Genomic DNA, 15,455 nt, shown 5'->3' with positions numbered 1-15,455 from the left:
TGTTAAGCTAAGCATACCAATTGTAAAAATACAAAACGAGTTTGGATCCTTTTAACCTTTAAACAACCCGATTTGGTGGCACCGATTGGCGTTTCATCGGAAAGCAGAGACGGCTGGACAATGCCAAATCATTGATGTGCTGAATGCTAACAAACCATAATGTTTTTTTGTGGGCTTGTGATATAGCTCAATAGGCAAGTCAGTTGCTTCCTAAGCCGATGTCCCCGAGTTCGAGACAAGAGTGAATATCAAACACAGTTGTACCGGCTGAGTTTTATTAATATTTATTAACAGTTGCCAAAAAGAACGATGATCTTTAACCTTAGACATACAATACTTTCTACGACACGTTTCCACACAGCCGGGTCTGAATTTTTTTTTTGAAAAATTTGTAAAAAAAGGGAAATCTGAACAGAAACAAGGCATTACTCTCAAACATACAAGAGGAAAAAGAAATAAAATTACTAAAAATTTAAAGTTTTCATCGAATTACAACATTAATTTAAAAAAAAAACCTAAGAGATATTTGATTTTAGTTATTTGTTTTAGAAAAAAAATCTGAATAAACCCGGGTAAATCCAGAAAGTTTAAAAAAATATGTGGCCATCCCGGTCAGATTTCACTTTTCTCGAATTCTTTATTTGGTTGATGGGCAAGCCTGGATATGTCAAGAAAATTTGGAATAAACGATTATAAAAGTGTGAAGCACAAATCAATCAACTGATGTTGGAAAAATAATTAAACAGCCAAAAGGAATGTTGAAAACTTCCAAAATCTTAAAAAAAGCTTATGGTTTTAGATAAACATTCCAGATAAATCCGTGATTTTTTAATCAACATTAAAAAATCACGGATATTTACATCTGAAATGTTTATCTGAAACCATAAGTTTTTTTTTATGATTTTGAAGTTTTTCTACATTACTTTTGGCTGTTTGATAAATTTTCCAATATCAGTTGATTAATTCTTGGTAGTCTGTTTTTATATAAATTTTAAATAATAAATATTCGGCCTATTTGGCCTATTCGGCCGAATACTTAGCCGGTGAGCCGAATATTCGGCTTAACGGTTTTTTGGTAGTATTCGGCCGACCGAATATTCGGTAAATCTCTACACATAACGATTACAAAATTTTATACAGCACCATAATTAATATTCATAATATATTTTCATTGTGCTTTAGTGGGTATTTATACAGTTTTTTTAAATTACATATATTGTAAGATTACCCTGTCCCTCTAATAGGTCACCCACCGAAGGCTCAGCTGGTTGACCGGAGATGCCGATCCAGTTTCGTTTTCTTGCTTTGGCCTACTACGTATTACCCACTTACTTACTACAGGCCACAACAAACTACTTTTTAGCAGTAGACAAGGCACCTTTGAAGTTGCAGCAGTCACATACTCCCCAATCGATTCAGTACAGCGTACCTACATGTGCTATGCGGTTCGGGGGCAAAAGTAGCTGACTTAAAAGTGTTACTGAAAACAGTTATTTGCCGGAGAAAGAGATATTTTCCGGTTCGACGACCAGAGGCAGCAGCTAAGTTCGTGTGGCATCATGGGCCATGGACCATGAGTACCGGCTTACTGACTTGATTCACGGTAAAACGATTTCTAGTTTGTTACGAATGGATTAGCAACAAAATAACAAATAACAAAAAAATGTATTAAAACATTTTTTTTTCAGCTGTCGGGGAAGGGTGATAGATGCCATGCTTAGGATGTTTTGTTTTTTAATTCGCTCAACATTCTAGAGCGATGAAATGGAATTGTGTTACCGGTTGGTTTGAAAGTCCAGTGATTTTTGATAAATTTTAATTGCAAATTTAAAAAAAGATAGATAAAAAAATAATTTAAACAAGATAGGTACATGATTCATAGATTTGCATCGGAGTAAGAATTCATCATCATTTAAGAATTCAAAATAAGAAATTAGATAGTCAAAATAAGATAGATAGTCAAAATAAGATATTTGGTCTTTTTTTCGATAGATTTAGATTACTATTACAAGAGCAAATAGTAAACCTCTTTTGTTTTAGTTTCTTAATCTTGAGCTACAATTGATATTACATTAACATGAAATGTGTTAAAATGGACTTTAAATAACACAAAATTAGCATTAAACTTTTAACCAATTGACTTAAAGTTAAACAGAAATTAGATCAAATTGTCCTGAAGCTTATCTACATGAAATTAGAAATTGACATAAAAATAACATGAAATGGACATAAAAACATTATGAATTTGACATGAAATTGATTATGATATAAACATTAAGTTTAAATGGATTTGTCATTGAATTGATTGAAAATGTTTTGAAATTTGAATGGAACTGACATAGGAATTTACCAGGTTTCAGCATCGAATAGACATGAAATTTACATAAAATTTACTCAAATGGAAGATAAAATTGAGTGAAAACTTACTATACATTAAGAAAAAACTGTCATGAACTTTATATGCAATTGACATGCTCACGGACTCTTTAACATAAATGTAGTTCAGGTCGGCTCCTAAAAGTTGATGAGGCATTGAAGGTGAATGATATTGAAACATCAACAACGAACATAAAATTAAAATAAATAATGTTATCAAATTGAGTTCCAGATTGAAGTAAATTTGTTTCAATTTGATATCAATTTTTATAGGGGAAAATTGTCTACTACCGGTCACATAAGGTGTTTTAGCAATAACTTCAAAAAAATATTTTTGTTAATATTGGTTCCTCCGCTGATTTGAAAACTGACCAAAATACAAATGCAAAGTTTAGGTGATCCTCTCCGACCTACTAGGCCAGGCAAAAGCTTTTCGATGTTTATCATCGGTTTACCTTTATAGATTGAATTATCATATTTCAAATACCATATATTAATGCTATTCACCCTATTTTCAAGGTGTCAACACATTATAAGAATATTGCGTTCTCGAAAAATCAATGATGTCCATCCAAAGATAGTGTCCGACCATAGACAAGTTCCCCCTGCATTAGGGTGGCCCTTAGTTATATGTAGGTTTTTAAAAGCCAAAATTTCACTGTTTCCACCCCCTCACATTGATCTTTTTATCAGGATAACAAACTGTGCAAAGTTTCAATTTGATTGAACTTCTCTAAGGTGATCCTTGAAGTTGAAAAGTGTTAAAAAAAGGTATAAATTTTCATTGAACAAATTATGGATCATTCTGGCAACACTGTAAAAATCTTATAACAAAATCGAAGTGTAAGTTTTAAGCTTAAGAACAACTTATTTCAAGACAACAAGTAGTTTTGAACTAAGCGAAAAAAGCTATAGACTTTTTTGTTTATATTTTTCAATACTTTTTCTACGGATAAATGAGAAATAGAAAATTAAACTAAAGTATCTGCAAGTATGTTTTCTAAGTTTTAATCATTTATTTAGCTGCAAACATCTTTCTCCCGAACTTAGAATCTTAAAAATGCAACATGTTTAAAGTGTTTCAAAAATATGAAATTGATATTAGTAAGAATTCTAATTTTATTCTTGAAAATCTCGAAAAAAATAACATAGTCAATGAATTGACTAAGGCCTAGTAAAGGATTACTGCTGCTGCACGATTTATACAAGATGGAGCCATAGTCATCAAAATAAAGGAGCCTCTTTCAATTTCTTAATTTTTAAACGATTGATAGTTTAATTGATAACTAATTGTGCTGATTGGTATTTTTTTGTAAGAATTATGACTATTTTTTACTGAATGAATTTAAAACCTGGTTCTGTTATTTTGTTTATAATTATCTTTTACAATAACAATTAGTCTTTTGTGAATCCGTTGTAGTTGTTTCCAATTTTTTTAAAGAAATAAGATCCAAAAAGAAATAAATAAAAAGAAATTTTGATAATTATGTAAAATCGTTGCTTGTTAACACTAGATGGACCAGCAAGTTGAATATACCTATTCGGACCGTGACCAGTCAAAATGACTGGTAAAGAGGAAATTTTTTATATCATAATATTTTTAACTTTTTTCTTTTGAAATTATTTTGTTATTTATTCGATAACATTTTTGTTATAAAATGGAAATATTTTTTCACCATGGGTGCACGAAATCACCTCATTTTGGTATAGATGACGAATGCGTGTATGTCATAAAATGATTATTTCAAATAATTTTCAAAAAATTAAAACACATTATCTGATTAGATTCAGAAAATAATGTTAAATGGTTCTGGGTATTGAATATGGGTGCACGGTTTCACTTCAATTTTGTCGTAGTCGATATTTTCTAGCACCCATCCTTTTGAAGTTTTTCAACATGTTGCTTATAAATTATACCTAATATTGTAGGTTTTAAAGCATAGTTTCTCTATAAGTAGAGAAATTTACCATGTGTGCACGGATTCACCGCCATTTATCCAAAATCAACTTTTTGCATGATAAAGGCAAAGAATAAAGGTTTTTATAGATTCAAAAGAAAATTTATGTTATATACATACACGGTTTTTCATTATGGGTGCACGGATTCACCGCATTTTCATCAAATATTGGACTTTTTGCAAATTTTTAAAAAGCAATTTGACAAATCTTAACTAAACCAAATTCCAAATCATGTCTTAAATGAAGAAAAATAACGATTTGAATAACGATTTTTATTTTTAGTTCCGTTTTTTTCATCCTGGAAAAGAAATATTTCAATTATATCTTGAAATATAAAATTTTTTTATTTATTGTTAAAAAAAACAGGTTTTTGCAATCGTTCAATCGTTTTAGTTCCGTTTTTTTCATCCTGGAAAAGAAATATTTCAATTATATCTTGAAATATTAAATTTATTTATTTATTGTTAAAAAACAGGTTTTTCCAATCGTATATTTATCTGATAAGATGGTAATTGAATCAACATCCAAGAAATTGAAGAATGGTTGCCATGGACCGAGTGAATTTTAGGAATTATGTGCATCAAGCTATGTCGTGCGACGGAAAACAGTGAAAATAAAAATAATGAATCAACATTGTTAAATTTTACGTTATGTTACCTAAATAGTTTTTCAATTGGCCAATATTGCATTTCAAATACCTATTATATCTGGCTAAAAAATATTTTGTGTTCTGAAGCAAATTGAAAACTAACATAACTTTTACAAATCTTGATGAAATTTCGCCAAATTTTGACAGAAAGTTGGATTATAGCTGAGCAACAAAACCGACCAAAAAATTCTGAATCAAGCGCCACACAGTGGTCAATCCGAGAACTTTTTCTACAAATCTTCATGACTTCGTATCGAAAATCAATAATTTCATAACGAATGACACACTTTTGCCCACCATAAATCAACTATTGCTCATTGTCTTGAATGTAGATTGCAAATGAAACTAAAAACAAGCGAAAAAAATTTCTTGTTTGAAATATAGGGTTGTGAATTTTACCAGTCATTTTGACTGGTCACGGTCCGAGTGTCCATGGCGAAATTTACAACAGTACAAAATACGCAGTTTTGTAGAGATTCCAAATTCATGAAAAGTCGTATTTTTTGCGAATTTTTAAAGCGAAGCATTTAAAAGATATTCAACAAACAAAGTGTCCAACCAGTCATAATGACTGGTGCGGTCTTTCTAGTGTTAAGATAAAAAAAATCCTGTGAATGTTTCCATTTTTTCTGATTTTCTGTTCATCATTAATAATTTGTAGCTTTCTAATCATAGTTTGGCATTTCATTCCAACTGTGTTTATGGTCGGACTTTTATAATCCAAAAACAGTTTCAAGAAAGTCAGAGCCAAATATTCGATGTGGTAGTCTAATACCTACGCTTAAAATCACATAAATATGCACTCTTAGTAAAAGTGTACCTCATTGCACTTAATTAACATTTAATTTGATGAAACACAAAGTTTAACTGGAAGAATTAATCATGAAGCTGACCCAAAGTTGCCAGACATTTGGGCAGTACTGATATTTCTGCGCTTAAGAACCTTTTAAAACACTTTTATCCTAAAAAGAATCTTAGATATTTTGAAAGGTTAGGTCAAAACTTTTACAATGTTAAACAAAGTTGCAAAATAAATTAAAATCTGTAATGTCAAGAGCTCAAAAACGGCTGTTAGCGATTTCAGTATTATCTAGTTATATTTTTTTCTAAAGATTTTTTTGGCTTTGTATTTCTGAAACTATCTCTGCAATATTTAGAAAAAAAATAAATTCTTCATTGAATGAAGGATGATAAATAGTACGAAATCAGGTTTTGTTTTCAGTGTAGGTTTGTTAGCTATGCAGTTGTCCAAGCCTTAATTTTTCAAAATGATTAACTAAAAAATATCAATTTCTTTATTAAGGGTAAAAACAGCCATAACTTCATTTTTCGAAGCGTGCGGTGTTTCAAACAGCCTTCATTGAATTCCTTGGAAAAAAAACCCATAAAATAAGTCTCAATTGATTCAAAATTTTCAAGACCAAACATGATATTACTGACTATTTGAAAAATGTTAGGGAACTAAGGGTAAAACAGCCATAACTCCTGGTTCCAATACGTGCGGTGACTCAAATAGGCTGCGTTACGTTCCTTAGATAAAATCACTCAAGATAGGTCTATTTTTGTTCAAAGTTTTCAAGTCTGGCCTTACTTTTTCTGATCTATTCAAAAAAATGTTGGGAAATTGAGGGTAAAACAGCCATAACTCCAGTTTCCAATCCGTGCGGTGGCTCAACCAGGCTTCGTTGCATTCCTCGGAAAAATTGCATAAAATAAATCTTATTTGGTTCAAAATTTTCAAGTCCGAAAATCAAACAAGATACGTCCCATTTGATTCAAAATTTTCAATTCCGAACATGCTCTTTCTTAACTATTTTAAAAAAGAAGGGGAATTGAGGATTAAACGGCCATAACTCCATTTCACGAAACTTTCGGTGACTCAAATAGCTTTCATTAGATTCCGCGGAAAAAATCACACATAATACGTCACATTTGGTTGAAAATTTAGAAGGCCGAACATGCTTTTTTCTAAAATAATTGAAAAGTATAGGGGAATTGAGGGTAAAAACAGCAATAACTCCATTTTCCGAAGCGTGTGATGACTCAAACAGCCTCCATTCGATTTCTCAGAGAAAATTACACAAGATAGGTCTATTTGTGTTCAAAATTTTGAAGTCTAAATAAGTTTTTTTCTGGGTTGTTTACAAAAAACAGGGCAATTAGGGGTTAAAAAGACACTATAACTCCGTTTGTAAGCTCGTGCGGAGTCTGAAACTATGTCCAATCGCTTCTCTGGAAATTTTTACTAAAAGTACTTTTTCATGGATTTGTTTTGAGTAAGAGGGAAGATATTGAATTTCTTCGCGGTATATAAACTTTTTTCCCCATTGTGCACTGTTTCTATTTCAGCCGTATATGATAGAAATCGAGCTATTTTTGAATCACAGCATGCGAAAATAGAACGCTTGTTGTAAAGAAAATTGAATGCCGAATTGAATTTAAGATATTGAAAATATTTTTGCATGGTTTATGTTTCAATATGTGCCAGTGAAAATGCTCTAAAGCGAAGAAAACTACATCAACTGGGCATTGTCCGACACCTTATTCATACCTATCGGAAGAATGTAAGAGAGCGCAAGATTTTGCTCTCATAGCCTTCTTCACATCAGCCCCATGCCAGCGACAATATTTTCCAGTTCTCTCTGTGTTTTTCTGTAAAGTTCATAAGGAGATTGCTTTTTGCTGAAAATTGTATACTAAAGGAACTTCAGAACTGTTCCTCATGAAAATTTGTTGAGGAAATACGTGGTTAAGTAGAAAAAGGTCGTTTTCTTTATGGAATTCGCGAATTTATTCGCAGTTCGCAGTTTTCGAACAGTTATCGAAAAAAATATCCGACACACAACTGTGTTCGGTGTTTACTCTTGAGCTCGAACTCATAGACATCGGCTCTGGAGGCAACTGACATACCAACTGATTTAGCACAAGCCCACAGATTATTTATAATACGCGTTTTGTTCATATGATAAACTTTTCTTATAAATTTTATCTGGCCAACTAAAAAGACAATGTTCATAAATGATATGTACATCGACTGTCGAACTTCTCTAAAACAATTGACCCAAACCAATCTTTCATCTAGGTAGGGTAACGGACTTATTTTGGACCAGAGGACCAATTTTGGACCACCTTGTCTAGCTCTCTTATAAAACAAATAATCATGAATTTTTTTAGCAAGCATTATTGAAGCCCGGGAAGTTAATGTAATGCACTAATTTTGTTCATTATTAGTTGCTTTATAAGAGAGCTAGACAAGGTGGTCCAAAATAGGTCCCCTGGTCCAAAATAAGTCCGTTACCCTATGTCATAAGAATCAAACTCACCGGTGTATGAGCTGTAAGCCCGATCGTCCCCACCGATGCTGTCCTCCTCCATCACGGTATCGTAACGTTCCGCGTAGTAACCGTCGTCTTCGGCATCCAGTTCGTCCGCTTCCAGATCGTCGTCTCCCTCGATGCCATCGTCATCTTCGTCCTCGTCCTCGTCCCGATGATGGCGAAGGTCTTCCTCGTCCTCCTCATCGCCATGCAAGTGTGTGCTGCCCTTGACCAACACCGGGCTAACGATTTCCGCGCTACACTCCCGACAACTCTCGATGTCCCCCGGCACGTAGTAGAACTTCGATTGGATCGGTTCTCCGGCCGGCGAAGGTGGCACCTCGGATTCCGACGTCGGATCCAGCACTTGTCTGCAAGATAGGTAATTAATTCAATCAGAAAAGGGGAGAGTGAGAACAAGATCAGCTACAAGTGTTTCGCGATCGGTATGCGCAGATTAGCTATGCACGGTATTGTAGTCGGCTTTGCTATGCAGAGATCTACAACTACACCGGGTAAGTTATGTAAGCAAAGTTAACAAGATTTTTATAACTCTCCCAACAAGATTGACTACAATGAGGAAAAAATGCCTGCTGATGAATGCAGCAGGTATCGAGATAATTCACACAGCGTGTGATCTAATTTAAATAAACTGTACCACTTGTTGGACAGAAATGGATAACGAGCAATATTAAAATGAAGTTTGTTGCTCGATATAAATCGGACGTTTTTTCCTAACAAACTAAGAGCGTGGTACATACTTGAATTAAAAAAAAAAACAATAATAACTAGTAGGTATTAACAATGAATCTGCTTATTCAATCAATTAGGTTAATGGATTACCAGCTTGGAAAACACGCATTCCTACTCTTTTGATTTTGATACAAATATGATGCAATCTAAACTTAAGATTTATAAACAAAATAATCGAGATATTCATTCTCATAAGATAATGAATTAAGAGATTAAAATGTATCAGTCTGTGCTTACGATTTCCGCTTCTAAGGAACAGAAGCTAAGTGATAATATAAACATGGCTTGACGGTGACACGTGAAATATATGACACTAGCTGAGTGCATTCGATACAACTGATCATTTAGATATTCAAATTTTAAAAGATTACGAACTGATTAACATCGTTGGCAATCATTAAATTCTGGTATGTATGTGGTTGCCTAATGTGCCATTATATATTGACATTTGAAATTTATTGCCTGCATCCTGGTAATAGAATAACAGTAGTAAAAATTATTGTTGAATAATATGTACAATATTGAATAATAAAACTTGGGATTAACATTATTTTCCAAAAATTTGTCCCTCAATCTTCTCTAAAATTAAACAACTCAGAATACGTTACAGTTGCAAAAACAAAATTAAGATATTTAGCCGGAACAAGATACAAATATTAAATGAAATTTATAATTTTCCTAGAAAGTCCTTAGAAAGTTATTTAAATTGTGCTTCTTTTTTCATAAACAGAATAAACATCGATAGGTAAGCAACAGACATCTTGTCTTGACAATATAAAAGCTTTTAATACCATACACATTTTTTTATAATTTTATGGAATAAAACAAAAGTAAGGATTGGAATATTATGGATACTTTTCATCCATAAGAAAAACTATATCAAATCTGTTTTGAGATCTTCTTTTCTCTGTTAGGATTTTAATTAGAACTTTGATTCGAAGTTTTAATGATAAAAATCATATATTTATTCTATTTAACTTTTTATTTTAGGATAGAGGCACCTTGCTCAGAAGGTTAAAAATATTTAAAAAGGAACTAGTGAATAAAAAAAAGTTTATAAACCCCTGCTGACCATAAATCTAGAACTCCCTCAAATAATTTTTGAAAGTTTTTCTATGTGCTCTTGCTGTTTTTTTTTAAGATTCTATCATTGTTGTTGAAACAAGATAAACCTTAAAAAAATAAATTCTTGAAAAAAAATATAAAAACCTAAAACGACAGTTAAAATACGAAAATACTTCGCAGATAACTTCGAATTATGAATTCAATGGTTCGATTTCATAACAACTTTTCCAAAATGGTTCCTTCATACTAAATATTGGATTGTTTTGAATATGTTAATTCAATTTGAAATGTGATCATTTTTAAGCATGCTTAAGGACCACTGTATCCCTGGTGCAAACAGCCAATTTAGAGCCAGATTCTGACCAAAGCATCCGAAGCGCCGATGTGGTCTAGTGGATAGGCTGGCGCGAGTCTGGTATTGGTACGCCAGGCGTACTGGGTTCGATTCCCGGTATCGGCAAGAAAAATTTTTGGGTTCGAATCCCATAAGTAGGCCGACAGGTAAGATGTATTTCATTATATAACTGACTATATAATTGGAATGTTCAATCAGTTGCCAGCTGGCCAGGTATATACACGGATGCCGGAATACCTGTAAGTAAACTAGCCCACCTGATTGATTCGTTCTTCCAAAAATATACCTACATCAACACACGCAATACATTCACCACATAACAGTTCATACGAAGCCATGGGGTCCGGGTATGGTGGCGCGCTGCATTGGAGATTTGTCGAACCTAATAATCTAAGGAATGTATGTGAACCCATACTTTGGCAGAAACTGCGGTGAATCCGTGCACCCATGGTGGATTACCAACATACATACATACAGATTCTGACCAAAGCATCCGCAGTAGCGCGCTGGTACCTTTTTTTTAAATTAACTTCTTTATCAAAGCTGTCAGAAATTGTAAGTTTTCAGAAAAAAATGTTTATTGGTCTTTTTTAATTCAGAACCAACACTTTTGAGATTCTTTGTATATTAACATCAAGCAAGGTCCCATAATAGTAAACAAAATCAACAACTACTACTACTTTGAGGATCCATTATTTGATGTAATTTTCTCTCCTCAGAAAAAAGTTCATATAACTCGAAAAATTTTCGGAAATTTCAACTGATTTCAAAGATGGAGTATTTATTAGGCTGCTCTTTAACCATCTGGAGGGAAATCAGCGAATTTCGGTCGAAGGACTTTAGCAACAAAATTTTTGAAAAAAATGTTAAGCCGGGTAAGATGGACACTTCAAAGTCGGGTAAAACGGGCACATAAGTTTCTCCAGGCATTTCAAATTTTTCTTAGGTTTGATCTACAATATGTCTTCAAAAGACCTTGCCAAGAGCAATTGTCGGTCGAGAAGTACTCAGCAACTCAATCAGGCCATAAAAACTTTTTAAACAAAGTGGATACTGCGCCTATAAAATACGGAATTCCGAAAACAACGCTGTTTCGATTCTGGACTCGAAATAGTTGGTTTCAATTTAGTTTTTGAACACGTTTTCATATGCTTAGCTCACAAAAATATGTACTTTTACGAAAAAAATCCGAAAATACGTACCTTTTCTATGCAGTGTCCGTTTTACCCGACTATTTATGAAAAGTGTAACTAACAAGCATGTTTTAGAATGCTATAAAAACAGTTTTAATGAAGGAAATTTACTGATTAAAATGGTTAATGCGAACCTAATCTGCCCATCTGCACGAAAATTACGATGAGAAGCTTAAGTTTATGAATACCTATATGCCAATCAAGTTCTACAAGAACATGTTTTTTTTTCAAATTGCATAACCACATGGGCTAAATAATCAAATTTCAGTACTTCATCGGTTACAAATATTAATCATATTTGTCAATTTGTTGTCGTTTTTCCCAACCTCGCCTTTAGACGAAGTTTATATTTCTTTTTTTTACCTATTTAACATAGGACCATTTTTGTCCAAAAATTATCAATCCGAAGTAGTGGTAAATTTTAGATCTTACTGTCACTAACTATTTTAGATCGACACAATGATTAAGGGTTTCTGGCGCTACCAAAATGATATTGTTTTCGAAAAATTTCCATTTCTAAGTTTTCTCGTATTTTTATGGATTTAGAATAAAACATTTAGAAGCATTCTGCAAAAAAACACTAATTGAAAGTTTTTCTAAGGTTTTTTGCTGATTTTAGTAAACCCAGTCGAAAGGCGGGGTTGGTTTTAAGAGGGTTGAAAAACTCAATTCTCGATTTCATTTCATAATGATGAATCTAGAATCGAAATATTCAAACTAAACTTGGATTTCAGAATAAAAAGCGAGAAAATGAATTTAAAAAATAAGAATAGAATTTTGATTTGAGTGTCATAATTCAGGTTTTGAATTGATAAATCAGCCATCATTGAAAAATTTGTAATTAAACTCAAAAATTAATTATATCATGAAATTCATGGATGAGTATGTTTGCTATAAATTCCAAAATCAACCGATTTATATTTTTCCGTTTTAAACCTTTCACATCATTATTTTATATGACGGTTATCCAAATGACAAGAAATAAGATTAGTTTAATTGTACAGACCCCGTTCGATTTTGGCAACATTCGATTTTGGCAACATCCGAGCAAAAACCGTTCGATTTTGGCAACATCCAAAAAAGACGTTTTTTTTTTGTAACTTTTTTATTTTTTATTTTCATTTCAAATTTATCAAAATTAATGTAAAACGTAATATTAGCATGAAATTTTTCAATTTGGCTTATTTACAATAGTTATAAACTGTAAAAACACGAATTTTTCCATGTTTTACTGCTTAAAACTAATATAATTGAGCCAAATTCAAAAATGTTATGCTAATACAAGGTTTAACATCAATTTTGAATAATTTGAAATGAAAAAAAAGAAATAAAAAAGTGACAAAAAAAACCGTTCGATTTTGGCAACATTCGATTTTGGCAACATAAAATTTACGGGCGTGTTGAAAAAACGAACGAGGTCTGTAATTGATAAAAACAATATTAGAGAATAGTATTAACTACACCAGAGAACAGTATTTTTTCTGCACATGTTTTGATAATTGATTTTAAAAGATTTTGGATATTGATTTCAAATTTTTCGTTAGATTTTGTCTAACAACTCTAGTTATAGTTTTTTAACTTATGATTTTCTATTTTAATTTATCAATTCTTACTTTAATTATTCATTGATGGCTGATAAATTAACAATCCTACATAAAAACTAAAAACTGATTTTTTTTCAAATTTAATGTTGTGAGTTCGTCTTGGTACATCTTTGTACCTGAAAAATATCACATTTTCAAAGGACCTGCTATTGAGCTATTGTACATATCTTTTTCGAAAAAATTATTATATTAACGGCTTATGTTCTTTCTTTCTTTGATATCTTAGGTTTCTCTAATTTTAATTATTTATTATTTGATAAATGATCCATAGTTTCTTTAGATTTCCTAGTTTCAGAGATAAGTACAATGATTTGGAAAATAAAGGTTGTTCTACAATTTATATTATGGAAAAAATAACTCTTTCTGATATCACAAAAGTTTTGATATTGAAGACTGCAAACGTCATTTCGGTTTAAAATTTCTGTGAAATATTTTTGATTTCCTGGGTTTTCGCTGAGCTGGAAAAAAAAATCAAAAAGAAAACTCATCTACCCTTTTCTCAGAAGTCATATTTGTAAAATGTTAGAGTTGTTTCAAAAAGTGAACAAATTCGATTTTTCACCCATTTTCAAATATAAGTGTGGAATTTGAAAAACAAGAGCTATTTATACACTCTCTCAAATCAGTAAAAATCAGCTCTTATGCTTTATGTACCGTAAACTGGGGGAACTTTGATCAACATGGAGTTTTTGCAGATAATCATCATGAACTAAGTCTGAAGTTAAAATATCTGAAAACTGTTTTCTACGTTTGAAAGCCTATAAATTGAGTTTCAAATAGGCTAAATTTGGTTTCTAGTTGGATTGTTCGTTTGTTCATTTGTCTGGGATTTTAACACTATGTTTGTAGTTGGAGACTTTTTTATATTACTTAAAATGTAGTTTTAAAGTTTTTAATATCTGATTTTTCACAGACCACCTCTCCTCCATTTAGAAGCAAATAGGTTATTTTATATGAAAATTTAACTTTTTTCCTTTGTATTGGTATAGTTTTAGAGTTATTTTATGATCATTCTATGACAATTTTTGGACATTAAAAAAACTGACATTTTCTATGAGCAAACCTGTATAGAACAAATGATTAAAAACTCTATCAAATGATTAAGTTTGAATAAAAAAAAGAACAGATGAACAATTTAAGAACCTACGGAATTGCATGAAGGTAAAATTTCATTTGTTTTTGAGGCCAAAAATATTGAGAAATGTTTATAAGTTTTGCCCCTGAATGTATACAGCAACATTGTCCATCTTTTGAGTATATTTGTTTTTGAAAGAAAACAATAACTGAAGATAATGCTTTATACTTCTTACCTCAGTAAGTATTTTATAACTTTTTATAGTTGCAAAAAAGCAACCCCTCGAAAATATTCGAAAATAAATTAATAAATCGATCAATGTTCCCCCAGTTTACGGTTCCTAGAACAAAAAATGCAAATTTTGTGACATTGTGGTATCAAGAATTGATCCTTCATTGCATGATTTATCAATTATTTCTTAAAAATTGTTTCAAAACAATTGGGAATAATGTGCTCTTCAAGGAATAAAATACAATTTTTCACTTTATTCATACATTCTTTGTTGCAAATTCGTTACTACTCAAAACATAGATTTACTATTTCATTTGATTCGTTTCAGATTAAATAAACTGAAAAAACTAGTATGAGAGCTTTCAGAAAAATATAAAAAAATATCAGAGTTTTGGAAACAGTTTAAAATTCAAAGAAATAATTATGAAAAATATTTGCTATTTCGGACGTAATAGTTTCAAAATGAGAATCATTAAAATTTGATTGTGTTAACCTTGCGCTGGTACTGAAAAGCTCAGAAAAATAGATAATAGAAAAAATTTCTTTAAATTATGTTCTAGGCATTAGAAAACAAGTTTATTTTTCTCATTTGAAAATAACGTTTATAACGAGAGATTCTTCAGTGAGCTTTAAGTCGATATTTTAGACCTCCTGTGTATACAAAATACGAAAATCAGCTTTTTATCTCCATTTTCTTGCATAAAAATTTATAGATTCGCAGATTAAAAGGATATCGAAATAAGTTCGTATAGAAAATAAGAAGAAAAAGTTTAAATTTCTTCTCTCATTTTGAAATTTTTTAAAAGGTACATCTAATTGAGTTTAATGAAATCAAATTGGACGAGAAGAGGCACCCATCCCCGCATCATTCTTTCAAA

General features: G+C 31.6%; 1 protein-coding gene across 3 annotated transcripts in view; it reads right to left on the bottom strand.

The window, feature by feature from the left end:
• LOC129748342 (uncharacterized) overlaps positions 1–15,455 on the bottom strand; it is a 119,098-nt gene that overhangs the window by 37,879 nt on the left and 65,764 nt on the right. For all 3 annotated transcript variants that reach the window (XM_055742910.1, XM_055742909.1, XM_055742911.1), the window contains one exon: positions 8,308–8,672. In XM_055742910.1, coding sequence (XP_055598885.1) covers positions 8,308–8,672 — 365 coding nt within the window. The remainder of the gene's footprint in view (positions 1–8,307; positions 8,673–15,455) is intronic.

This window comes from Uranotaenia lowii, chromosome 2 (genome assembly GCF_029784155.1).
Source record: "Uranotaenia lowii strain MFRU-FL chromosome 2, ASM2978415v1, whole genome shotgun sequence".
NCBI classification, from domain to species: domain Eukaryota; kingdom Metazoa; phylum Arthropoda; class Insecta; order Diptera; family Culicidae; genus Uranotaenia; species Uranotaenia lowii.
This window is presented reverse-complemented; position numbering and strand designations above follow the sequence as displayed.